Consider the following 25,688-nt stretch of genomic DNA (forward strand, 5'->3'; position numbering starts at 1 on the left):
TGATGATGATGATATAAGTATGTTGTGTATGTTGCATTCATTTCGTAGTTATTTGATGAGGGCTGAATCCTAATGATGAGAGGATTCAGTGAAGGGCATAATTCCCATTGTGTGGAATTTGTGCTGGCAGGGCCGTATCCGAACGATGTGGATCGGTCGGGGGGTTATTCCCATTGATGATGTTTGGTACCACATGCATAGAGTCAGTTGCATTCATATGCATGAATTTGATAATATGACTGAATGTACTTCATTATTATGATTGGTAATTTGTGTTGTGTGATGATGGATTATCTGAATATAGATGAATTGGGTGAATGATATAACTATTGATGTGTTGTTATTTATAATGCAATAATATTTGTTAATTGCGAATGTGACTCACCCTTACACTATATTTTTCAGATTGAGGATAGCGACTTCGACTTGGTGAGGATTAGCTCATGAGTCAATATGATAGTTAGCGTCGGGTGTCATGCTCTGATAGATGTAACACTGGGGAACGCAATGTTTTTAAGTTCATGATAATGATTCTACTTGTTTAATTTATTTTGAGGATTAGAGCATTGATGATGTGATGCTAGATGATGATTTATTCCGCCGTGTAAACATGAGATTTGTATTTTGAGTTATGCTAAGATGTTTCTCGGTGAATGCATGACATATGACGGATGATGTTTATTTAATTATGAATTGTGACGCCCTTGTGGATGTTACTATAATTTACTTATTTAATTGCCGCGGGGTTTAGAAGGGTGTTACAAATGATCTGTAAATTAGTATGTCGTATAAACACACTATAGGTCCAAGTGAACCCATTAGATAAGAAACTCCAATCAGATTTAGTAATCTCACCCGAATCACGTTGTTTTCTTTCAGGTATGCTGAAGAAGCCAGAGGATTCGATACAAGATTTTAATTTGAAGGTTGTGGTGTCTGATGGATGTTTTTCACTCTATCTTTCTGTTTAGTTTATTTTGGACATCGGATGTATTAATTTTTATGTATCATCGAATGTATTTCAGTACCAAATTTTTAACGCCTTGCGTAATATGATTCTAGATATTATTATGTGGGGTGTTATATGGTATATGTATATATTTATTTCATCAATATTATTTTAAAATTATTAGTTTATTTTTTGTTTTTCTAAATTTATTTATTAATTTTAATTCATTGCTATTCTATTTATTATTACTATAAAATTTTTTAAAAAATATATTAAATGATGATAAGTCAATATTAAATATTTATATACATGTGATTATAGCTAGAACGATAATAAATAATAAAAATAATAAAAAATTAAATTTATAATTAAAATTTGCATCAATACATTAAGTAAATGAATGATCATAATTAAATAATAGGAGTTATAGAATAGAGAAAAAAATATAGTTCAAAATTTAAATATTTGTGTAAATAGTTATTAAAAAAATAAATATAATTAAATTAAAAGAGAATTATTTTCTAACATCGTATAAAGATTTTTATATAAAAATTCTTTTTAGCAAAAATTTTATGGTCGTTTTTATTGTACAGAACAAACAAAAAGTTTGGTCAAAACAAAAAAAAAAGTTAATAAAAAAATATTTTTTAAAACTAAATTATATTTATTATTTTGAATAGAAGTTTAGAAAAAATGAATAGTTATAAAGTTTTATAAAAGTGATAATTTACTTTTATATTTCTATATGTTATTTTTTTTTAGAACTTAATTATTAAAAATTACTTCGATCAATTTTTATGTGAAATTATTTAAAATAGCTTTTTAATTAATTATTTTCTAAAATTCAATTACATAAAAAGTCACATAACAATAATAAAATATTTAAAATAAATATTTATAAAATATTTAAATCAACTTTTTATTTGAAGTTTTCTTTAGAATGTTTTTATTTTATTTTAAAATATAACAAAAAGATTAAACATTTTTAGAAAAGGTGGTAAAATATATCATGGGTCTATTTGTTTCAGCTTTAAAAAAAGTTTTTTTTTTTTTGAAAATATATTTTATAATTTTTTTTAAAAATATTGCAACTTTTTATATTAGTTTTTTTAATTGAAACATAATTTTTATATCCTAAAACATAAATACACATTATTGAAGATCAAAACATAGTTAAAATTGCAATTTTGTTAAAAAAATTATATTTTAAAAATAATTTTTAGAAAAATCTATTTTTAGAATTAAGTGTCCTTTTAAAATTTTGATATTTAATTTAAATAATAAAATGATGAAATACTTAAAATAACATTTTAAAAATAATTATTCAAATTAAACTTTTATAAAAATTTATAATTTTTTATACAAAATTATGTAATACTATAAAAATTATTTAAAAATAAAATCTAACACAAACATTATTTATACTATATGATAAAATAATTTATTGGATGACAAAATTACTTATATAATACGGCAGTGTGAATTTTTTTGTCTCTGTGCATTAAACCTATTATGACAAAAAGATAAACATTCTATCACTAAAATAACTTTTTCTTAAAAAGGAATAAAGTTTTGAAAATAATTTTTTATAGATACTCAATAATTAGAGACCTGACTTAAAGATAAGGTAAATGGTTTTTCCCATTCAGTCACACACACCTCTTCAAAGTTGAAAGTTGAAACCCAACCCTTCTTCGTTATTATCGCCCATCACCTTATATTTAAACACCAACACTTCACAGCAAACACTCCTCACACTTCACACCAAAGAGATCAACAATGGAAGGAATTGAACACAGAACAGTTGAAGTGAATGGCATCAAAATGCACATTGCCGAGAAAGGCAAAGAAGGACCAGTTGTTTTGTTCCTTCACGGCTTCCCTGAACTCTGGTACTCATGGCGCCACCAGATTGCTGCTATCGGTTCCCTCGGTTACCGTGCCGTGGCTCCAGATCTCCGTGGTTACGGCGACACCGATGCTCCAACCTCGGTAAGCAGCTACACATGCTGTCATATAGTAGGTGACATTGTTGCTCTCATTGATTTACTCAGTGTTGAACAAGTGTTCCTTGTGGCTCATGATTGGGGTGCTACCATGGGTTGGTATCTCTGCATGTTTCGTCCCGAAAGAATCAAAGCCTTTGTGTGTCTCAGTGTTCCCTTCCCCCGTAGAAACCCTAAAATCAAAACCATGGATGCTAGGCGTGCTGCTTTTGGAGATGACTATTATATGTGCAGATTTCAGGTCAATCATTTTCTTTACTTTTGAATCAGAATTCTTTGTTTATGTAAAATTAAGTCAGGAATTTCTGTAACGATTGTATCTATATCACAGGAACCAGGCAAAATGGAAGCTGAGATGGCTGAGGTTGGCACTGAATATGTGCTGAAAAATTTCCTCTTAGCTCGGAAACCTGGTCCTCCAATATTTCCAAAGGGAAAATATGGAACCGGATTCGACCCCGATACCCCGGACACTTTGCCTTCTTGGCTCACAGAAGAAGATCTTGCTTATTATGTCTCCAAATTAGAGAAAACCGGCTTCACTGGAGGATTGAACTACTACAGAAATCATAACTTGTAATCTTCTGTTTCTTTATGCTTCAAGAATTGTTTTTCACAATTACGAAAAGAGTCTCAATTCTAATGACAGTTAAACTATTTGTATTGCAGAAATTGGGAGCTCATAGCACCATGGAGTGGAGTCAAAGTCAAGGTGCCTGTGAGATTCATTACTGGTGAGTTAGACATAGTATACACCTCGCCCGGCACGAAAGAGTATATTCATGGTGGAGGATTCAAGGAAGATGTACCAAATTTGGAGGAAGTGATTGTGCAAAAAGGCGTGGCTCACTTCAACAATGAAGAAGCTGCTGAGGAAGTCAGTAATCTCATTTATGACTTCATTAAGAAGTACTAGTTCTGAAGCAGCTATTAGCTAGAAGTTTTGTCTGAATTGTTTTCTAATAAAATAATTTAGCTGCAATCTATGCTACTTTGTAGTCTTGATTGTGCTATTATGGAAACTTTGATGTTCCAATGAACCGGAGATTTCTTTGTTATGTTTTCTATGTTTTGGACCTAGAATATGTTTTTGCTGTATGATCTCAAATTAACATCAGAATTCAGAACATATTCGGATTAGGCTTCACGGACTTTCAAGTGGAAAATTCATCATGCCTTTCAGCTAATCCAAGCCATTTGATCAATCAAAGGCTTCAATTGACACCACACAACTTTTTTTTTATTTGAAAAAAAGCACATAAATTATACTCCCTCCGTCACACAATGAGTAACCAAACATACCATTTCACACAGTTTAAGGAAATTGTATAAAAATAAGAGAGAATATTGTTTTTACTATAGTACTCTTATCATATATTGGAAATGGTAAAATTTTTATTAATTAAACGGTATAATTGGAAAAAGTGTATTGAAAATTGAAATGAATTATATATTTTGGGACATCATTTTATTCCAAATAAGTCCGTCATTGTGGGACGGAGGGAGTATATATTTCCCCATTGTTCCTTTCTGTTTCTATTCTTTTCCTTAACTTGTTATGTTCCTCCACCATCGCCCGCCGAACAAATTACTGCCACCTGAACAATCCTCAATATTACACCTAGAAATAATCTCTTTAATTATTGAACTTGAATTGCTTCATCCTGCTTTCAAAGCTTTCAAGTTGCCAACTTCTTCTTGCTTTCAAAGCTATCAAGTTCCCAACTTCTTCTTGATGTTTTGTTTTGTTTTTCACATGTTGTTATGATTAGCTTTCACAAGTTTGAGCTATTGTTTCCATTTCCCGTGTATCTCCATCCATGCTCTCTTTGCACTCATCTATAGTCAATTATGTAATGGTTATTTAGCTTTTTCATAACAATACAACGTCAGGGTTTTACTAACCGTTGGAGCATAAGGTTGAAGATGGAGATGGTGATGGAAGAGAGAGAAAAATGGTAACTAACTTTTACTCCATTGAAAAACCATTACAATAAATGATTTTATTATGTACTATTGCAAAGCAAAAAATGCAATATATACTATCTTATATTGAGTCAACTAACTAAAGTCCAACACATGACCCAAAATAAACTAACAGCAAACACTGAATGTGCAATTACACTTCAACACCATCCATTGATTCACATTTAGAGATAAAATCAATAACACCAATTCTCTTCCTCAGATTGATGAAGTGATTAGTCTTGATGGCTTTAGTTAGCAAATCTGTAACTTGCCTCTGGGTGCTACAATGCACAACTTCTATCACTCCATTATGAACTTGATTCCTCATATAGTGAAACTTTGTGTCAATGTGCTTGCTTCTCCCACGTAGCATTGGTTTCTTGGCAAGACGTATAACTGACTTGTTGTCTATCATCAGCTTCACAGGTTTGCTTACCTTGATCTTTAGATCCTGCAACAAATTTATCAGCCAAACAGCCTGACACGTAGATAAAACACCTCCAAGGTACTCAGCTTCACAAGTTGATAAGGCAGCCACATGTTGCTTCTTGAAGCACCAAAAAAGAGACTTTACAGATATTTGAAAAAATATCCAGAAGTACTTCTTGTGTCGACTCTATCACCACACCAGTCAGAGTCTGAGTAGCACATCAGTTCCAATATTCATCACCAGAAGGAAACAAAACTCCAAACTTCAGAGTCCCTTTAGTATACCTCAGAATCATAATTGTAGCTTGGCAATGTGACCATTTTGGTTTGTTCATAAACCTACTCACCATTCCAACTGCATAATAAATGTCATGTATTGCATTACAGAGATATCTTAACGAGTCATCAACTGTTTAAAATTTGTAGAATCTACATCATCATCCTCAACATCAAAATTTAGCTTGTGATTCGTCTCAGCAGGTGTGATTGCAGACTTGCAATTTGTTAACTCAAATCTCTTCAGAAGTTCAAGTTCATACTTTAACTAATGCAAAATAATATCCTTCTTAAAATACAAAATCTCCATGCCTAAAAAATATACCATATTTTCCATATCATTCATATCAAACTCATTCATCAGCACTTTCTTGAACTTGAGTATCATCAGAACAACTTCCAATCAGAAATATGTCATCAACATAGAGACATATCAGAATCACATTGCCTTTCGAAGTATGTTGAACATAAATACCACATTCCATCTTACATTTCTGAAACCCCTGCTTCTTGAAAAACGAATCAATCTTCAAATTCCAAGCTCTGAGAGCCTGCTTCAATCCTTACAAGGCTTTATGCAACTTGTACACCCTCCCTTCTTGATTCATTTTCACAAATTCAAGAGGTAGTGACAGATAAACTTCTTCTTGTAAAGGACCGTTCAGAAATACATATTTAACATCCAGATGTATCATAAGCCAATTTCTATTAGCAGCTATAGCAATCACCAACCCGATTGTTTAATGTGTAGTTACAGGTGCAAACACCTCATAGTAATCTAGCCCAGATTTTTGAAGAAAACCTCTAGCTACTAACCTTGTTTTGTATTTGCCAATTGATCAATCTGGCTTCAACTTCACCTTGAAGACCCATATGACGTTGATGACTTTCTTCTCCTTTAGAAGATCAGTCAACTCCAAAGTCTCATTTCATTCTATAGCCTTAAGTTCTTCTTTCACGGTCTTCAACCACACTTTCTTCTTAAGTGTTTCTCCTGTATTCACAAGTTCAAAGTCGACTAACATGGCACACTGAATGACTTCGTCTGCAGATTCTATTTCAGTATCGCGTAACATGTCAAACTCTACAAACCTTATGGGTATTTTTCTCATTCTTTGTGATCTCTGAACTTGATTTAAATCTTCTACAAAACCTGTAACAATGTTAGCTTCTGGACCTCCTTCAGAAACACTACCTTCAGAAACATGGTCACCTCCAGAAGTTTGACCTCTAGAGTCTTGACCACCAGAGTCTAGACCACCTTTAGAGTCTGGATCACTTCCAGAGTCTCCGTCAGAGTCACCTTCAGAGTCACCTTTAGACTCTGACTCCCCCTTAGTGTCATAATCATTTTCAACTTCAGAGTCATCTGTTAGAACAAGATTTGTTCTGATCAATTATCTTAGTTTTGATGATAACAATAATATGAATTTTGCTTAAGATAATATGGTACTCTAATCCAATGCAATTTCCCTTTCAGGAAATATATAAAGAGTACGCATAATTCAGCGCTCAGAAGTTTTGTCTCAAATGGTTCAGCATGCAACATCAGAACATGGTCTGGCAAGACATCAGAAGATGGTCGAAGCAGAATCAGAACATGGGTCTATGGAAGCATCAGAAGAACAAGAGAACAGAAGCACTGAAGTTCTGATGGTATCACGCTCAGAAGCACTTCAAGGTCAGAAGATCAGAAGATGCTATGCACCAAGCTGTTTGACTCTGATGATATTCAAACATTGTATTCACAAACATCAGATCAGAAGAAAGTACAAGTGGCAAGCTACGCTGACTGACAAAAGGAACGTTAAAAGCTACTAAAGGCTACGTAAGTAGACACAGCGTGAACAAGGCTCGAGGTAGTTGACAAAAGCGTATAACATTAAATGCGATGTTGTACGGAACACGCAAAGCATTAAATGCATTCAACGGTCATCTTCTCCAACGCCTATAAATATGAAGTTCTGATGAGAAGCAAGGTTAACGATCCTGAACAAATACAATTCAAATTAACTTGCTGAAACGCTGTTCAATCAAAACTCAGAATCTTCATCTTCATCAAAGCTCACTACATTGCTTTTGTAATATATTAGTGAGATTAAGCTTAAACGTTAAGAGAAATATCACAGTTGTGATTATCGCTTTTAAGAAGCATTTGTAATACTCTTAGAATTACATTAAGTTGTAAGGAACTAGAGTGATCGTGTTGATCAGAATACTCTAGGAAGTCTTAGGAGTGAACTAAGCAAGTTGTAACTAGAGTGATCGTGTTGATCAGTAGACTCTAGAAAAGTCTTAGAGGGTATCTAAGCAGTTGTTCCTGGAGTGATCAGTGTGTGATCAGAAGACTCTGGAAGACTTAGTTGCGGACTAAGTGGAAAACCATTGTAATCCGTGCGATTAGTGGATTAAATCCTCAGTTGAGGTAAATCATCTCTGCGGGGGTGGACTGGAGTAGTTTAGTTAACAACGAACCAGGATAAAAATAACTGTGCAATTTATTTTTATCTGTCAAGTTTTTAAAGCTACACTTATTCAAACCCCCCCTTTCTAAGTGTTTTTCTATCCTTCATCATCTTCAAACTCTAACTCATCTTCATAAACAACTTCATATTGGACAATAAAGCTTATAAGCACCTGTATCATGGTACCCCACCAATAACATCATTTTGCTTATGTCATCCAGCTTCTTTCTAGTAGCTCTGAAACATGTCCATAGCAAATATAACCAAATACCCTAAGGTGACTCACACTTTCCTTATCTTCAGTCCACATCTCAAAAAAACAACTTCCTTCAGTTTTTTAGTTGGACATCTATGGAGCATATACATTGCAGTGGCAACAACTTCTCCCCACAACAAGGGAGGTAACTTCTTCTCCTTCAACATGCTCCTTGTCATATTAAGAAAAACAAAATTTCTTCTTTCAATAAACCATTATGTTGTGGAGTATACAGAGCATTCACTTCATGCTCAACTCCATTTTCTTCACATAATTGTTTGAATTCTGTAGAGTTTACCCACCTCGACCATCAGTTTTGAGAATATTCATCTTCTGACCACTCTGTCTTTCTGCCTTTATCTTGAACTTCTGAAACTCACTAAACACCTCATACTAATATTTTATTATTCTAATTCTACCTAAACAATTAGTAAACCCTTTTAATTCACAGTGTACCCTTGCACTAGTGCTCTTAGCCTCATCACAATCAATCCAAATTATTATAATTGTAACACAAACAACTAGATATTTAAATAGAGTGTTACATCACGAGCTTTTAATTCACGTGGGAATCATGACAATCATCCATTATGGACCCGGACACTTGGTCCATAATGGAGACCATTGGCCAAGCACTAGGGGCTCATTATAAATACCCTCCTCCGAAGGAGGGTCATATATTCAATTATAAAATCCCTTTTCACTTACCTCTTCACCCGAACTGACTTAAGCATCAGAGTGTCTGTAGGTACAATCCCTCCTCCGTTGATCATTCAGAGCTACGGACATGCTGCTGACCACATTCACACTTTTTGGTCACTAGTAAGATCAATAATTATTGTAATTTAATGACACATGACAAACTTGACAAAGAACTCCTATTTCTTTATTATATATTATGCTTTATGTGTTTATAAAACTTATTTATGTTTATAAGACATTCATACATTTACTTTTTAAATTAAAAAGTTATCCTATGAATGTTGGCCAAAGCAGCTGGGCCCATATGTTTCATAATTAAAAATGAAAGGCTTAAATGCAGTTTTGGCCCCTCAAATTTTTCAATTGTTTGATTTTGGTCTCTCTTGTTTTAATTGTTTGATTTTGGTCCCCTGAGTTTTTTAATTGTTTAATTTTAGCCCTTAAGTTTCAATTGCTTGATTTTGGCCCCTCAAGTTTGCCCCCTTTTGTATTTGATCGTCCCTAATAACATGTAGACTAACTTTTTTTTGTTGTTTTTTCTTTTCTTTTTATTTTATTTTTATTTTCTTCTTTTTGATTCTATTTTTCTTTTTTTAATAGGTAAATTTTGAATGGAATATTTTGAAAATCTTAAATATTTATTCAACTTAGAATCTATGGACAAACATGCAATATCCCTTATAAAAATTGAAATTCTATATGACTAATAGAATTGCTAGACTTTGGGACTTTATGCTTAACTATGTGGGAGTTATTGGCCAAAGAGTTTGTCATTTTAATTAGGTAGTGGTCTATTTTATTTTATCAAAATAGTTTGCCATTACACATAAGTTAAGTGAAATATTTAAGATTTTTAAATATTACATTCAAAGTTTAACTATTAAAAAGAGAAGAAAAATAAATGGTAGAGAAGAAAATTTAAAAAAGAGAAAAGAAAAGAGAAAAAACAAAAAAAAGAAAAGTTTAGTCCGCATGTCATCAGGGGACTATCAAATACAAAAGAGGACAAATTTGAGGGGTCAAAATCAAGCAATTGGAATTTGGAGGGCCAAAATCAAGCAATTACAAAACTTGAAAGACCAAAATGAAGCAATTAAAACATGAGAGACCAAAATCAAACAATTGAAAAATTGGGGGTCAAAAGTACATTTAAGTCAAAATGAAAAATATGAAACCATAATTAAATGTAATAATTAAATTTTTTCTTTAAAAAATAATAAAATATTAACATATTAATAAGTTATCTTAATCGTAAATTCCAAGTCATTAAACTTATATTTTTTGTCCTAATCATCAGAAAGAAATAAAAGTACATTTAAGTCTATTTTTAAATAGGGTTTATGAATTCTCTAAAAGATTTATTTAAATTTTTGTGTATATTTTGTTAACTTTTTTTTTTGACTAAAAAAATATTCATTAATTCAAATTAAAAATACATCGATCATTACAAATTCAAGATTGATAAAAACTGAAAAAGGTGAATCTGCAAACAATCTCGCAACACCTAGGTTAATAGCATGCAACGGCAACATGAAAGTGCCTACAAATATGACAAAATAAAAGTCACCAAAATATTCATACTTCTGGATATGCAACATTGACGCTCAAGTCTTCCTTAGATATGCAATGATTTGAAATGAATGTGTCAATTTGAACCAACAAATACCGTACTAAGACGGGAAAACCAACAAACACCGTACTAAGACGGGAAAACCAACAAACGCCGTACAAGACGATGAAAACTTAAAAACACACAAAACAAGAAGCACATCTGTATGGATAACCACTTATTTAAATAAAAAGAGAAAGAAAAACGATGTTAGGGGTGATTTTTAGCCGACAATGACAAAAAACCACCCCTAAGATGGAAGAATGAAAAGAGAGAAACGATGAGAGGAGTTTTTTCTGAGGAATACTCGATTTATATTATTGAAAAATAGAAAAACATTTTTATTATTGAAATTTGAAATATTGAAACATTTTTATTTTGTTAACTTATAAAATTTGAAATATTGAAATTTTTTAAAATAAATAATTAATTGTTTCATAAAAAGGAAATTTTAATATTTAAATATCATATAAATTAATTGTGGCAAGCCTTCCACGATAGACTACCCACAAAAGACCGTCGGATGAGATTTGGTTTATTGAATAATAATTCTTGTTTCTGCGATGGGGTAGAGTCTCATGTCCACCTCTTTTTTGGTTGCAATACTCTTGGTGCAATTTAGAAAAAAGTTTTTGATTGGATTCAGGTTAAGCATCGTCCAAAAGAATGACAGAAAGAGTTGAAATGGATTATTAGATGCGGTAAAGGAAAAGACCATAAAGCCTCTATTTTGAAATTGGTTGCAACTGAAACTATCTATGGCATTTAAAAACACCAAAATGATAAGATTTTTGATAATACTGTAGATAATACGATTATAATAGATAAAATTATAGAAATGATACTATATAAGGGGTGGTATAATGTTAAGTTCACATAGCTCATTTGATGATGTAATAAGCCATTCCCTTTGATTTGTTGTCTTTGTCTTCTTTGCGGATGGATTTGTGATCGCCATATTATTATTATTTTGAATTATTAAAAAGTCCTTTTAATTCAAAAAAAAATTATCTTATTATTATTAAGTACATAAACACATAGGGTCTGTTTGGTAAAAATAGTGGTTGCCTGATAAGCTAGCTGATAGCTTATAGCTTATGACTGATGGCTGATGACTGATGACTTATAGCTTAAAGCGGATGGTTGAGACTGATAGTTTATAAGCTCATTGAAGTGCTTGGTAAAATTAGCGGTTCAATTAACTTATAAATGTAAAATGACATAAAAGATATTTAATATATAATTATTTTATTTTAAATTAAAATAAATTATAAGGGTTAAAAATAGATTTTAATTAAAATAATAAGGATAAAAAAGGAAGAAAAAGTAATAAGTTATAGGACATAAGCTAAAACGCTATTTGAAATAACGTTTGGAAAATAAGTTATAAGCTAGTAAAATAAGCTATAAACTCGTGATGAAAAGACCGTTACCAAACGGGTCTAAATTATCACATGAGCTTATAAGACATAAGATATAAGCTATAAACTCGAAAAATTGTCTTACCAAACAGAACCATAATAGGACGGCCATTTATATTTTAACACATCTTATTTTGTCTCTATCCAACATTATACATCAAACATAAAAACAAAAAAAAATTATTATCACAAAGAATTATCTATTATTTTTTTATCTTCAATTACACAACTGATTTCACAATACAAGTAAACGACTTCTCTAAGTAATCAACTTCTTCCTATTTCAACTTATGTTGAATTTTATGTATATTTCAGATCATAGGGAGTACACGTTACTTATTAGTAGTATTTGGTCCATTGGTGATAATTTCATGAAATATATTTATTACTATTTCTGTTTTTTTATAAAAAGACAATATTTTTTTATAATAATTGAATAACCTAATATATTTGGTTTATATAAAATAATAATTAAATAATTATGATTTTACTTAAATAAAAAATTAATAATATTCCTTATTTACTCTTATATTACCGTTTCAATTTTTTAATAAAAAATACATCAAAAATTAAGGTATGTTATTCAATAAATACATTAAGTTTTTATTGAATAAGGAATGTATTACCTTTGTTCATTGTATGGACAATATTATCGAATAAGAAATTAATTAAGTCTCCTTAGTACAAATCGCCTAATTCAATTAACCTTCTCATCTCCGCTTATATTTAAATACAAACGCTTTACAACAAACTCTCATAACACTTCACACCAAAGAAATCGACAATGGAAGGAATAGAACACAGAACAGTTGAAGTGAATGGCATCAAAATGCATATTGCCGAGAAAGGCAAAGAAGGACCTGTTGTATTGTTCCTTCACGGCTTCCCTGAACTCTGGTACTCATGGCGCCACCAGATTGCGACTCTCGGCTCACTCGGCTACCGCGCGGTAGCTCCGGATCTCCGCGGCTATGGTGACACCGAAGCTCCGTCCTCGGTTAGCAGCTACACAATTTTCCATTTGGTTGGTGATATTGTTGCTCTTATCGACTCACTCGGTGTTGAACAAGTGTTTCTGGTGGCTCATGATTGGGGTGCTGTCGTTGGTTGGAATCTCTGTTTGCTTCGACCTGAGAAAGTGAAAGCTTATGTGTGTTTGAGTGTTCCTTATTTTCCAAGAAATCCCAAAATCAAACCTGTTGATGGCATGCGAGCTTTGTTTGGAGATGATTATTATGTCTGCAGATTTCAGGTTTGTATTAGTGTTGATAGTTTAATCTTGATTAATTCTTAATCCTGCATAATGATCCAATTTAAATCCATGTTACAGGAACCAGGGAAAATAGAAGCTGAATTTGCAAAAGGTACCATAGAACTTGTGCTCAAGAACATGCTCACAACCAGGGATCCTGGGCCACCAATTATTCCCAAAGAGGGAACGGTTCTTAACCCTCAAGATTTAATTTCAAAGCCCCTCCCTTCATGGCTCTCACAACAAGATCTCAATTACTTTGCTTCTAAATTTGAGAAGTCTGGATTCACCGGTGGCCTTAACTACTACAGAAATCTCAACTTGTAAGTCTTTTTTTCATAGTCCGCTAGCTAGGGTCCATTTAACAAAATTCGAACCTGTAATTTTGAGAGGAGCACATTTTCAGGTCCCAAACTTTCATCATCAGGCAAACTCTTCGGGTTTGACATTGACATCCCATTTATATTAGTATGCTCATGTGTATATATTATGTTTACAGAAACTGGGAATTGACAGCAGCTTGGACTGGAGCACAAATTAAGGTACCAGTGAAGTTCATCACAGGTGATTTGGATTTAGTTTACGTTTCAATGGGTACAAAGCAATACATTGAAAGTGGTGGTTTCAAGAAACATGTGCCAAATTTGGAGGAAGTGGTTATACAAGAAGGCGTGGCTCACTTCAACAACCAAGAAGCTGCTGAGGATGTCGGCAATCATATTTATGAATTTATCAAGAAGTTCTGATCTTATCGACTTCATTTTCAAGCAACTCTTTACTTCTTTTAATTAATAAATTAGCCACAATCTATGTTACATTTGCATGCTCATTGCTTGATTCTGTACTTAAAATTTATGAAAACTTTTTATCTTTTGAATGTTTTCATTTGGGTCATTTGGCTCTCTTATAGTGCAAGTTTGTGTGATCAATGATCATCATCCAACAATTGAGAATTTTTAACTCATGTTGTGAAATTCATATCTCATAATTGCAAAGGAGGATTTGACTTGACGTGTATAGTAGGTTTGGGTGGGTGGAAAAAGCAATTTGACTTAAGTCACTAATACGATAGTGTATGTAGAACAAATAGCAGTGGTAGACAAATACTAAAATAACTAAGAAACAAAACTTTTATGTAAAGCAAAGACATAATAAACAAAGAACTAAATAAAGGAGGAGTGAAATTGATCAACATTTATACAAATAATAAACAAAGAACTAAATAAACGAGGAATGAAATTGATCAACATTTATACATATAATAAACAAAGAACTAAATAAAGGAGGAATGAAATTGATCAACATTTATACATATAATAAACAAAGAACTAAATAAAGGAGGAATGAAATTGATCAACATTTATACGTTTAGAAGACAGAGTGACTGCTTGTTCATTATTTAAAAATTGCAACAAGTTATATATAGAAGTTGCAAAATATTCTATTTTTCATGTTCTATCATAACAATCTATAATTTCTACCCTTACTTTTTTCATTTAACCCACACAAAATTTTTTAAAGAAACAAGATAGAACACTACTATTGATGATGACAACGATGATGATGAGTCCAATTTTTTTTAATAAATTGATGTTTTTCAAAATAAACTAGAAGAAAACGAATCGTTGCTTTAAAGAATTTGAAGTATTGAACCAAATACTATACGAGAGATAAATTACAAGATGCATGCAATTTAAAAAACATTGATTGATTTAAGTTGGTTTTCAAATATACCTTTTTTCTAATTATCATTTTCTAAATCAATTTAAATGAACACGTATGTTCAGTGAAGAGTTAGTGAAACAAACAATCTACATACAATATAATCCTCATGAAATTGATGTTTTTTTTTTTTTTTACAAAAGATAAATTAAATATGAATTTTTAAGTGTCAATTTTCCATAAAACATAAACAACGCAAACTTTGGCATATGATGGAATTTTGATATAATGTTTTGCTGGGATTTATCTCATAACACATAGAAACTATGTGCAAAGTTTTGTGACATTCTAAATAAATCTTAATTTATTTTAATTTTTCGATCGAAACACATATATTATTGTACTTTAGACAAAACAACATAAACATAGGTGTACACATTGTATTTTGATCAATTTTTTTAGTATTCTACGACAAAAAAATCGAGAGAAAATACAAAGTTTCATAGAATTACGACGATGCTTCGATTTATTTTGCTTTTATGAATGTCAAGTTTTCAAGAAGCCAAAACAACGTAAACATAGGCCTAAGCATCACATTCCATCTATTTTTTTTAAAGGAATTTCAATAAAGACAAATAGAGAGAAACAGTGAAGTTTCGTATCATTATGGGGATACCTTAATTTATTTTGATTTGTTTCCATCTCTTGAAAAAGAAATACATTTATGTGTTTCAATAGAAAAATGAGAACAAATCGAGACTTATTTGAAATGTCACAAAATTGTATAGATCCTTTTTATATGTTATAGTATAAATCTCTACAAAAAATTAACTCAAAATTCAATCATATGACGGTGTTTCCGTTGTTTCTGTTTTATAGAAAATCGACGCTTAAAAATTTTATATTTAATTCATTCAACGTTAAAACAACTTCAATTTTTATGAGAGAGAAAAAAAATAAGTCTAGATCATTATAAGTATTTATTTAGGATATATTTTTTTAAAATAATAGTGTGTTTGAATTACAAGGGATTAGGGCGGATCAACTAGGGAATATCTATCATGTTCATCTTACTGACGGATTTAGCGTCAAACTTGCCGTACCTATTTAATTAATTAATTATAATAATAATATAAAATGACAACAAATTGATATGTGACATCCATGTCAATGTCTTTGTGACGATGGCATTGCCATAAATATGCTCAATCATAAAAAAAATTACACTTAACACTTAACATTATTTCATGTCTTACTATTTTATAGAATAAGAGTTGGTCAATTCAGTTCAAAACATGACCGCGTTAAGCATCCACTGTAAAAAATTCTCATATTTGTTGACAAGATAATTCTTTAATTTCAAAGACCAGGTTCCTTATTTAGAAGATTATCAAAAAGATATAGATATACATTTTATTTTTAAACAGTGTTTATGAATTTTTTGAAATTATTTATTTATTTTTGTATATTTTGTTAACTTATAAAATTTGAATTATTATAAAAATTTTCAAAATAAATAATTAATTGTTTCACAAAAGACTATTTTATCATTTATAAAAAACAAAATTATTTTTTAAGTTCATTGAATAATCAATATAATTGTAATTATTGACCAGATACATTGATCATTTAATTAATCTAAAAATCAATTTTTTCTTATAAATAAAAAATTTAATATAATAAAATAATATTATCCTATTTATTACTATGTACGTAAACAATAATAGGACAAACATTTATAGTATTTAACATATTTTATTTTGTCTCTATCCAACATTATACATCAAATATAAATTAACAAGATCAAAAGTCATTATTATCACAAAAAATTGTCTAATTTTTTTATGTTCAATCATACAACTTTTCTAAGAAGTAATGTTCAATCATACAACTTTTCTAATAAGTAATCAACTTGATATTTCAAGTTATGTTGAATTTTATGTATATCTCTGATCATAGGAATTAGGGAGTGTACGTAACTTATTAGTAGTATTTGGTCAATCTGTAATCCCTAATTTCATGAAATATATATTTTTACTATCTCTTTTGTTTTTATTTTCATAATAAGACAATATCTTTTATATTGGTTGAATAAACTGATTAATTTCTATATAAAATAATAATTAATTAAAAATCATGATTTTACTTAAATAAAAAATTAATAATATTCCTCATTTACTCTTATATTAAAGTTTTCAAATACAACAAAATTAAGGTATGAACGGTTTCTAACCCTCAAGATTTAATTTCAAAGCCCCTCCCTTCTTGGCTCTCACAAGAAGATCTCAATTACTATGCTTCTAAATTTGAAAAGTCTGGATTCACGGGTGGCCTTAACTACTACCGAAATCTCAACTTGTAAGTCTTTTTTTCACCGTCCACTAGTTAGGGTCCATTTAACTAATTTCGAACTTGTGATTTTGAGAGGAGGACATTCTCAGGTCCCAAACTTTCATCATCAGGCAAACTAGTCGTGTTTAACATTGACATGCCATTTATATTAGTGTGCTCATGTGTATATATTATGTTTACAGAAACTGGGAATTGACAGCAGCTTGGACTGGAGCACAAATTAAGGTACCGGTGAAGTTTATCACAGGTGATTTGGATTTAGTTTATGTTTCAATGGGTACAAAGCAATACATTGAAAGTGGTGGTTTCAAGAAACATGTGCCAAATTTGGAGGAAGTGGTTATACAAGAAGGTGTGGCTCACTTCAACAACCAAGAAGCTGCCGAGGATGTCAGCAATCATATTTATGAATTTATCAAGAAGTTCTGATCTCATCGACTCAATTCGGGAGCAACTCTTTATTTCTTTTAATTAATAATTTAGCCCCAATCTATGTTACATTTGGACGCTCATTGCCTTGTTCTGTACTTGAAATTTATGAAAACTTTTTATCGCTTGGATGTTTTCATTTGGGTCATTTCGCTCTCTTATAGTGCAAGTTTGTGTGATCAATGATCCTCATCCAACTAGAATTTTTAACTTATATTGTGAAATTCATATCTCATAATTGCAAAGGAGGATTTGACTTGACGTGTATATAGTAGGTGTGGTGGGTGCTTCCAAAAGCAATTTTACTGTCAACAAATACAATAGTGTGTGTAGAACAAATAGCAGTGGTAGACAAATACTAAAATAACTAAGAAACAAAACAACTTTTATGTAAAGCAAATACATAATAAACAAAGAACTAAATAAAAGAGGAATGAAATTGATCAACATTTATACGTTTAGAAGACATAAGACTCTCTAATTCATTATATAAAAATTGTAACAAAAGCTATATAGAAGTTGCAAAATATTTAATTTTTCATGTTCTATCATAACAATATATAATTTCTACCCCTTACTCTATTCATGTCACCCACAAAAATTCCTAAGGAAACAAGAGAGAACACTACTATTGATGATAACAATGATGAGTCCGAATTTCTCAATAAATTGATGTTTTTTAAAATAAACTAGAAGAAAATGAATTGTTGCTTTGAAAAATTTGGAACATTCAACCAAATTCTATATGTTAAAGAATGGGAGATAAATTACAAGATGCATGTAATTCAAAAAATATTGATTGATCTAAATTGGTTTTTAAATATAACAAAAATTTCAAATTATCATTTTCTAAATCAATTTAAATGAACATATATGTTCTGTGAAGGATTAGTGAAACAAGCAATCTACATACAATATAATAAACTCAACTATAATTAGAGCCGAACTAAATCACATTTACATACGAGATAATCCTCATGAAATTGATTTTTTGTTTTGTTACAGAAGATGAATTAATATGAAATTTTAAGTGTTAATTTTCCATAAAATGGAAACAACGCAAATTTTGGCATATGATTGAATTTTGATATAATGTTTGTAGGGATTAATCTCATAACACGTGGAAAGTATGTGCAAAGTTTTGTGTCATTCTGAATAAATCTTAATTTATTTTAATTTTTTGATCAAACACATATATTAATGTATTTTAGACAAAAACAACACAAACATAGGCGTACACATTGTATTTTGATCAATTTTTTCCAGTATTCTATGACCAAAAAAATTGAGAGAAAATACAAAGTTTCATAAAATTACGATGATGCTTCAATTTATTTTTCTTTTATGAATGTCAAGTTTTCAAGAAGCCAAAACAACGAAAACATAGGCCTAAGCATCACATTTTCATCTATTTTTTTCCAGGAATTTCAATAAAGACAAATAGAGAGAAATTGTAAAGTTTCGTATCATTTTGGGGATATCTTAATTTATTTTGATTTGTTTCTATTTTTTGAAAAAATACATTTATGTGTTTCAATAGAAAAATAAGAACAACCGAGAATTATTTAAAATGTCACGAAACTTTACATATCCTTTATATGTGTTATAGTATAAATTTTTGCAAAAAATTAACTCAAAATTCAATCATATGACAACGTTTGCGTTGTTTCTATTTTATGGAAAATCGACGCTTAAAAATTTCATCTTTAATTCATCTAACTTCAAAACAACTTCAATTTTTATGGGAGAGTTCTTTATAATATAATAAATTTTCATGCAGAAAATCATTGAGAAGAAAAATGAAGTCTAGGTCATTATAAGTATTTTTTTTAGGATAAAAAAATAGAAAAAAATATTGTGTTTGAATTGCTAGGGATTAGATCGGATCAACTAAGAAATATGTATCATGTTCATCTTACAAACGGATTTAGCGTCAAACTTGCCATACCTATATAATTAATTAATTATAATAATATAAATGACAACAGATTAACCTATGACATCCATGTCAACATCTTTGTCACGCTGACATTGTCATAAATATGACCAGTCATAAAAACATTACACTTAACACTTAACATTATTTTACCAATGGAACATAGATTGTCTTATTATTTTATAGAATCAGAGTTGGTTAATTCATCTCAGAACATGACGACATTAAGCATCTCCTATCAAAAGTAATATTTTAAAAACTGGATCGAATCGGCCGATTCAATTGGTTGGACTTTGAACTAGAGATTAATTCGGCTGGGTCAACCTTTCAAAATCTCTAGTGGGTCAAAATCGGTGTAGAACCGGAAAAACTAGATTGAATCGTTCAAAACCATTCAAACCATAGAATCAGAGCCGATTATATAAAACCGCCCGATTAAAAAAAAAGCATCAAATTGGTTTTTTTTTTAAGTTTAATATGTAAATATCAAAACTTAACATACATTCATACATTTTCCAATCACAAAAAATTCTTCAGTGTTTTTATTACAAGCATATAAATTTCTAATTTTTGTTACTCTGTTATAGTTTTCTTTCAACCATACTCCATTATATGTTTGTCGTAGTTCAACTTGAAATTTTTTGTTGTTTAATTAAGTGTATTATTGTATTGTTTATTTTTTATATTCTATATTTTAATTTAGGTATTTTTAATTATTTGAACTTTATTTTAATTATTATGTTATATTATTTTACTTTTTGTTTGAATTAGTTTAACTTATTTTGTTGTAGTTTTTTAATTTGTTCAAATTATTCTTAAATGAAATTTGAAATGAAATGTACAACTATATCATGTTATTATATGCACTATCAATATTGTTAAATTAAATCTGCAATTAATTTTTGAAATATTTATTTAATTAAGTTGTGAATATGTGATTATGCACGACATATCTATCAAAAATTAATTTCATATTAATAATTTATTTCATTAACGGTTCAACCATAAATTTAATCAGTCGAACCAATTAAACCTTAAACCAAAAGTTTTATCAGTTCAATCTCTGGTCTAATTTTTATAACATCGGTCAAAAGTTCTCATATTTGTTGACAAGATAAGTCTTTAGTTTCAAAGACCAAGTTCCTTATCTTGAATATTATCAATAAGATATAGATATACATTTTATTTTTAAATAGTGTTTATGAATTATTATCAATATATTTGAATTTTTTGTGTGTGTAAGCAAGATGATATTAATGGGAGAATTAAGGGTTCTCCAACCTGTTTACACAATGAAACGGGGAAACAATCCGACAAAAAGGGACAAAGAAATTACCAACCAAATAAATTACGAAAGAAAAAGCAAAAGATCTTTGCTAAAATCGTAGAAGCTAAAGTTGGAATTAGTAATTTCTTCTAAAACCGTCCATTTTCAAACCAGAATCTTAATATTCCAAGCCGTATTATCAACACTCCAACCGTCGTTCCAAAAACATACGCCGTTATGCAGAAGCCAAATATTCAAAGTAGTAGCAAGCCAAACGACTCCCAATTTACCCTCCTTAACTTTCTTACATTTACAAAAAGAATACCAATTCATAAAATTCAAGAAGCACTCTTCCACCACACTAACCGGTTTACCAATCCAAAAAAATCTCATCCCACACACTTCACTACTTTACAAAAGAAAAAAGAGTGGTCTCTACATTCCAAATTTATACCACATAAAACACACTTTAAACTATTTAAGAAAAAGATGATTGGTTGAGAACATGTTCCAAGAAAATTTATCAGAGATACATTGATTATCTAATTAATCCAAAAATCAATTTTCACTTATAAATAAAACATACTATAGTAACAAATATAATATAATAAAATAATATTATCTTATTTATTAATATGTACATAAACACATAATAGGACAAACATTTATAATATTTAACATATTTTATTTTGTCTCTATCCAACATTATACATCAAATACAAATTAACAAAACCAAAAGTCATTATTATCACAAAATTGTCTAATCTTTTTATGTTCAATCATACAACTTTTCTAAAAAGTAATTCATATTTCAACTTATGTTGAATTTTATGTATATTTCTGATCATAGGGATTAGGCATTAGGGAGTACACGTAACTTATTAGTAGTATTTGGTCAATTTGCGATCTCTAATTTCATGAAATATATTTTCTACTATCTTTTTTGTTTTTATTTTTATAATAAGACAATATCTTTTATATTAGTTGAATAAAGTAATGTACTGGATCTATATAAAATAATTAATTAAAAATCATTATTTTACTCAAATAAAAAAATTAATAATATTGCTTATTTACTCATATATTACAGTTTTCAAATACAACAAAATAAAGGTAAGTTATTTCAATATATAAGTTAAATACATTAAGTTTTTGTTGAACAATGAATGTATGACTCTTGTTCATTGTATGGAGTGTGGACAATATTTTAATATGGACAGTGAATTGGATAAGGAATTAATTAACTCTCCTTAGTAAAAATCGTCAAATTCAATTAACTATCTCATCTCTCCGCTTATATTTAAATACAACGCTTTACAACAAATTCTCATAACAGTTCACATCAAAGAAATCCATAATGGAAGGAATAGAACACAGAACAGTTGAAGTTAATGGCATCAAAATGCATATCGCTGAGAAAGGGAAACAAGGACCTGTTGTGTTGTTTCTTCACGGCTTCCCTGAACTCTGGTACTCATGGCGCCACCAGATTGCTGCTCTCGGCTCCCTCGGTTACCGTGCTGTGGCTCCGGATCTTCGCGGCTATGGCGACACCGAAGCTCCCTCTTCGATTAGCAGCTATACAATTTTCCATTTGGTTGGTGACATAGTTGCTCTTATTGATTCACTCGGTGTTGAACAAGTGTTTCTTGTGGCTCATGATTGGGGTGCTATCATTGGTTGGAATCTCTGTTTGCTTCGACCCAAAAAAGTGAAAGCTTATGTGTGTCTCAGTGTTCCTTACTTACCAAGAAATCCCAAAATCAAACCTGTTGATGGCATGCGAGCTTTGTTTGGAGATGATTATTATGTCTGCAGATTTCAGGTTTGTATTAATGTTGTTGATAGTTTAATCTTAATTAATTCTTAATTCTGCATAATGATTCAATTTAAATGTGACAGGAACCAGGGAAAATAGAAGCTGAATTTGCAAAAGGTACCACAGAACTGGTGCTCAAGAACATACTTACAAGCAGGGATCCAGGGCCACCAATCATACCCAAAGAGGGAACGGTTTCTAACCCTCAAGATTTAATTTCAAAGCCCCTCCCTTCTTGGCTCTCACAAGAAGATATCAATTACTATGCTTCTAAATTTGATAAGTCAGGATTCACCGGTGGCCTTAACTACTACCGAAATTTCAACTTGTAAGTCTTTCTCTCACTATCAACTAACGGATCCATTTAGCGGGATTCAAACCTAGGACATTCTGAAAAATAACTCTCAGATACCAAGTTTTCACCAAACAGAGCCGACAATTCACATGCCATTTATATTACTTTGCTCATGACTGTTTTTTTGTGTTTACAGAAACTGGGAGCTGACAGCAGCATGGACTGGAGCAAAAATTAAGGTGCCAGTGAAGTTCATCACAGGTGATTTGGATTTAGTTTACGTTTCTTTTGGTACAAAGCAATACATTGAGAGTGGTGGTTTCAAGAAAGATGTGCCAAATTTGGAGGAAGTGGTTATACAAGAAGGTGTGGCTCACTTCAACAACCAAGAAGCTGCTGAGGATGTCAGCAATCATATTTATGAATTTATCAAGAAGTTCTGATCTTATCGACTCAATTCGCAAGCAACTCTTCACTTCTTTGAATAAATAATTTGGCAACAATCTATATATGCTACTCGTGGCAATTTGAAGTTACATTTGCATGCGTATTGCTTTAATTCTGTACTTGTAATTTATGGATAACTTTTATTGTTTGAATGTTTTCATTTGAGTTATTTCGCTCTGTTATAGCGCAAGTTGTGTGATCGATGATCATCATCCAACAATTGAGAATTTTTAACATGTTGTGAAATTCATATCTCATAATTGCAATGCAAAGGCGTATTTGACTTAACGTGTATAATAGATGTTAGTGGGTGATTCAAAAAATCATTTTACTTAGATCAACAAAAACAATAATATGTAGAACAAATAGCAATGGTAGACAAATACTAACATAACTTCAAGCAAAAAAAAAAAAACTCTTATGAAAAGCAAACACATAATACACAAAGAATCAAATAATGGAGGAAGAAAAACCCTACATTATCTAAGGGTCATAAGTACATATTAGTAGGCATCAATTATTTTACCAAATGGGTCAAAGCGTTGCCTTTGACAGATGTTGATTAAGATGATGTGATCGATTTTATTTAGAGTCACATTATGTCTAGGTTTGAGATTCCTAAGACCATAACCATAGATAAAGGTTCAGCGTTCATTGGTCGAAAGATGGCTGAGTTTGCTTTAGATTCAAGAATCAAACTTGTAACTTCTACCTCTTATTATGCTCAAGAAAATGGTCAAGTCGATGCTGCGAATAAGATCCTTATTGGCCTAATTAAGAAGCATGTAGGTCAAAAGCCAAAGAAATGAAATAAGACTTTGGACCAAGCACTTTGGGCTTGTCGAACGTCTCATAAGGAAGTAACTAGCTCTACCCCCTTTTCGACTGACATTTGGCCATGAAGTCGTCTTGCCTACTAAGATATACTTAAAGTCAGTAAGAATCCAAAGGCAATATGAGTTTCCAACCAACCATTATTGGAACATGATGATGGATGAGTTGGTATATCTAGATGAAGAAAGGTTAGCTTCCCCAAACGTTCTTACTAGAAAAAACAACGAATAACTAAGGCTTACATCTAAAAGGTTAAGTCAAAGGTTTTTGCAGCTTATGACTATGTTTGAAAGATAATCCTACCTATGGATTGAAAGGACATAGCCTTAGGAAAATGGTTATCAAAATGGGAAGGGCCATTTCGAATTAATCAAGTGTTTTCTAATAACGCTTATGTAATTAGAAGAATTAGGTCCTGACAGTCGAATTTTAAGAGAATGTTGCAAAAAGTCAAAATATCAGACGAATAATAATATACAGGAAGTTATAATCCTAAATTGGTGTTCATTCAGAAGCGCCAATTAATCAAATTACATGGAGAACGAGAAAATTAAGATTTCAACTCAGTTTACATGGAATCACATGTTTGATTCCAGCATTAGGCTCTTTGACTAATTTTTCTTTGGTAGAAGTTAATTCAGAAGCATCAATCCCAACTTTCTCCTTTTCGCCCTTTTTGTAGAGCACTCATCCTTTGTGATCACCTCTACTAACGAAGATGGTGGCCTTTGGGTGAGAGACTTGTTGATGTTCCCTAATTTGAGACCCTTATGGATGCTCCCACGAACATTTTTAAGTTCGGGTGGACGACCCTTATTATGGATTCATTACGCCCGAGGTACTCCCTCAACGACTCTGAAGTGCCTTGTCAAATGTTAAATAAGCTAGTGGCGGATATCTTCTGGTGTTAACTGGCTACGAACTAATGCATGAGTTTATTCATCAGCTCTTGGTAGCAGGAGATGGAAGCTCAGGGTAGGCCCATATACCATCGTAAGGCTGCATCTATGAGAGTTCTAGATAATATCTTGCATTTTAGAGAGGCGGGCGCTCCGATGACAGCCATATGTGGGTTGATGGAGACGACGTGCTCGTAGGGTCGCTGCGGCTATCGAACTTTGCTAAGGCGGGAGGCTTGAAGCTTTCAAAAATATGTGTTTCCTATATTTCTCCTGAAAGTGGATAGGGGTCCATCACTCCCATCTCCTATATGGGAGTAACCTCCTATTGGCGTTGTTGGATATTGTGAACATTGTCTTCCAAGCTTTGATTCTAGCAACACAGTTCTTCCATGGGGGCAAGTATTTCGGCCAT

The 25,688-nt window shown here is 31.2% G+C and overlaps 3 protein-coding genes across 4 annotated transcripts; all 3 read left to right on the top strand.

The window, feature by feature from the left end:
- Window positions 1-2,591: 2,591 nt before the first annotated feature.
- On the top strand, window positions 2,592-4,095 carry LOC131610562 (uncharacterized). Its single transcript, XM_058882531.1, has 3 exons — window positions 2,592-3,196; window positions 3,287-3,531; window positions 3,625-4,095. Exons 1-3 carry the CDS (start codon window positions 2,729-2,731, stop codon window positions 3,869-3,871), a joined length of 960 nt encoding a protein of 319 aa, XP_058738514.1. The 5' UTR covers window positions 2,592-2,728; the 3' UTR covers window positions 3,872-4,095.
- An 8,727-nt stretch (window positions 4,096-12,822) lies between these two features.
- LOC131610566 (uncharacterized) lies at window positions 12,823-17,915 on the top strand. 2 transcript variants are annotated; one of them, XM_058882537.1, is made up of 3 exons: window positions 12,823-13,333; window positions 13,412-13,656; window positions 17,530-17,915. In XM_058882537.1, the coding sequence occupies exons 1-3, from the start codon at window positions 12,866-12,868 to the stop codon at window positions 17,774-17,776; spliced, it is 960 nt and encodes a 319-aa protein (XP_058738520.1). In that variant the 5' UTR covers window positions 12,823-12,865; the 3' UTR covers window positions 17,777-17,915. The 2 variants fall into 2 exon arrangements, with proteins under 2 accessions (XP_058738520.1, XP_058738519.1); XM_058882536.1 differs by lacking the exon at window positions 17,530-17,915 and adding an exon at window positions 13,833-14,188.
- A 4,354-nt stretch (window positions 17,916-22,269) lies between these two features.
- LOC131610565 (uncharacterized) lies at window positions 22,270-23,709 on the top strand. The gene is made up of 3 exons (XM_058882535.1): window positions 22,270-22,804; window positions 22,882-23,126; window positions 23,290-23,709. Exons 1-3 carry the CDS (start codon window positions 22,337-22,339, stop codon window positions 23,534-23,536), a joined length of 960 nt encoding a protein of 319 aa, XP_058738518.1. The 5' UTR covers window positions 22,270-22,336; the 3' UTR covers window positions 23,537-23,709.
- Window positions 23,710-25,688: the final 1,979 nt, after the last annotated feature.

Source organism: Vicia villosa, linkage group LG6 (assembly GCF_029867415.1).
Source record: "Vicia villosa cultivar HV-30 ecotype Madison, WI linkage group LG6, Vvil1.0, whole genome shotgun sequence".
NCBI lineage: Eukaryota > Viridiplantae > Streptophyta > Magnoliopsida > Fabales > Fabaceae > Vicia > Vicia villosa.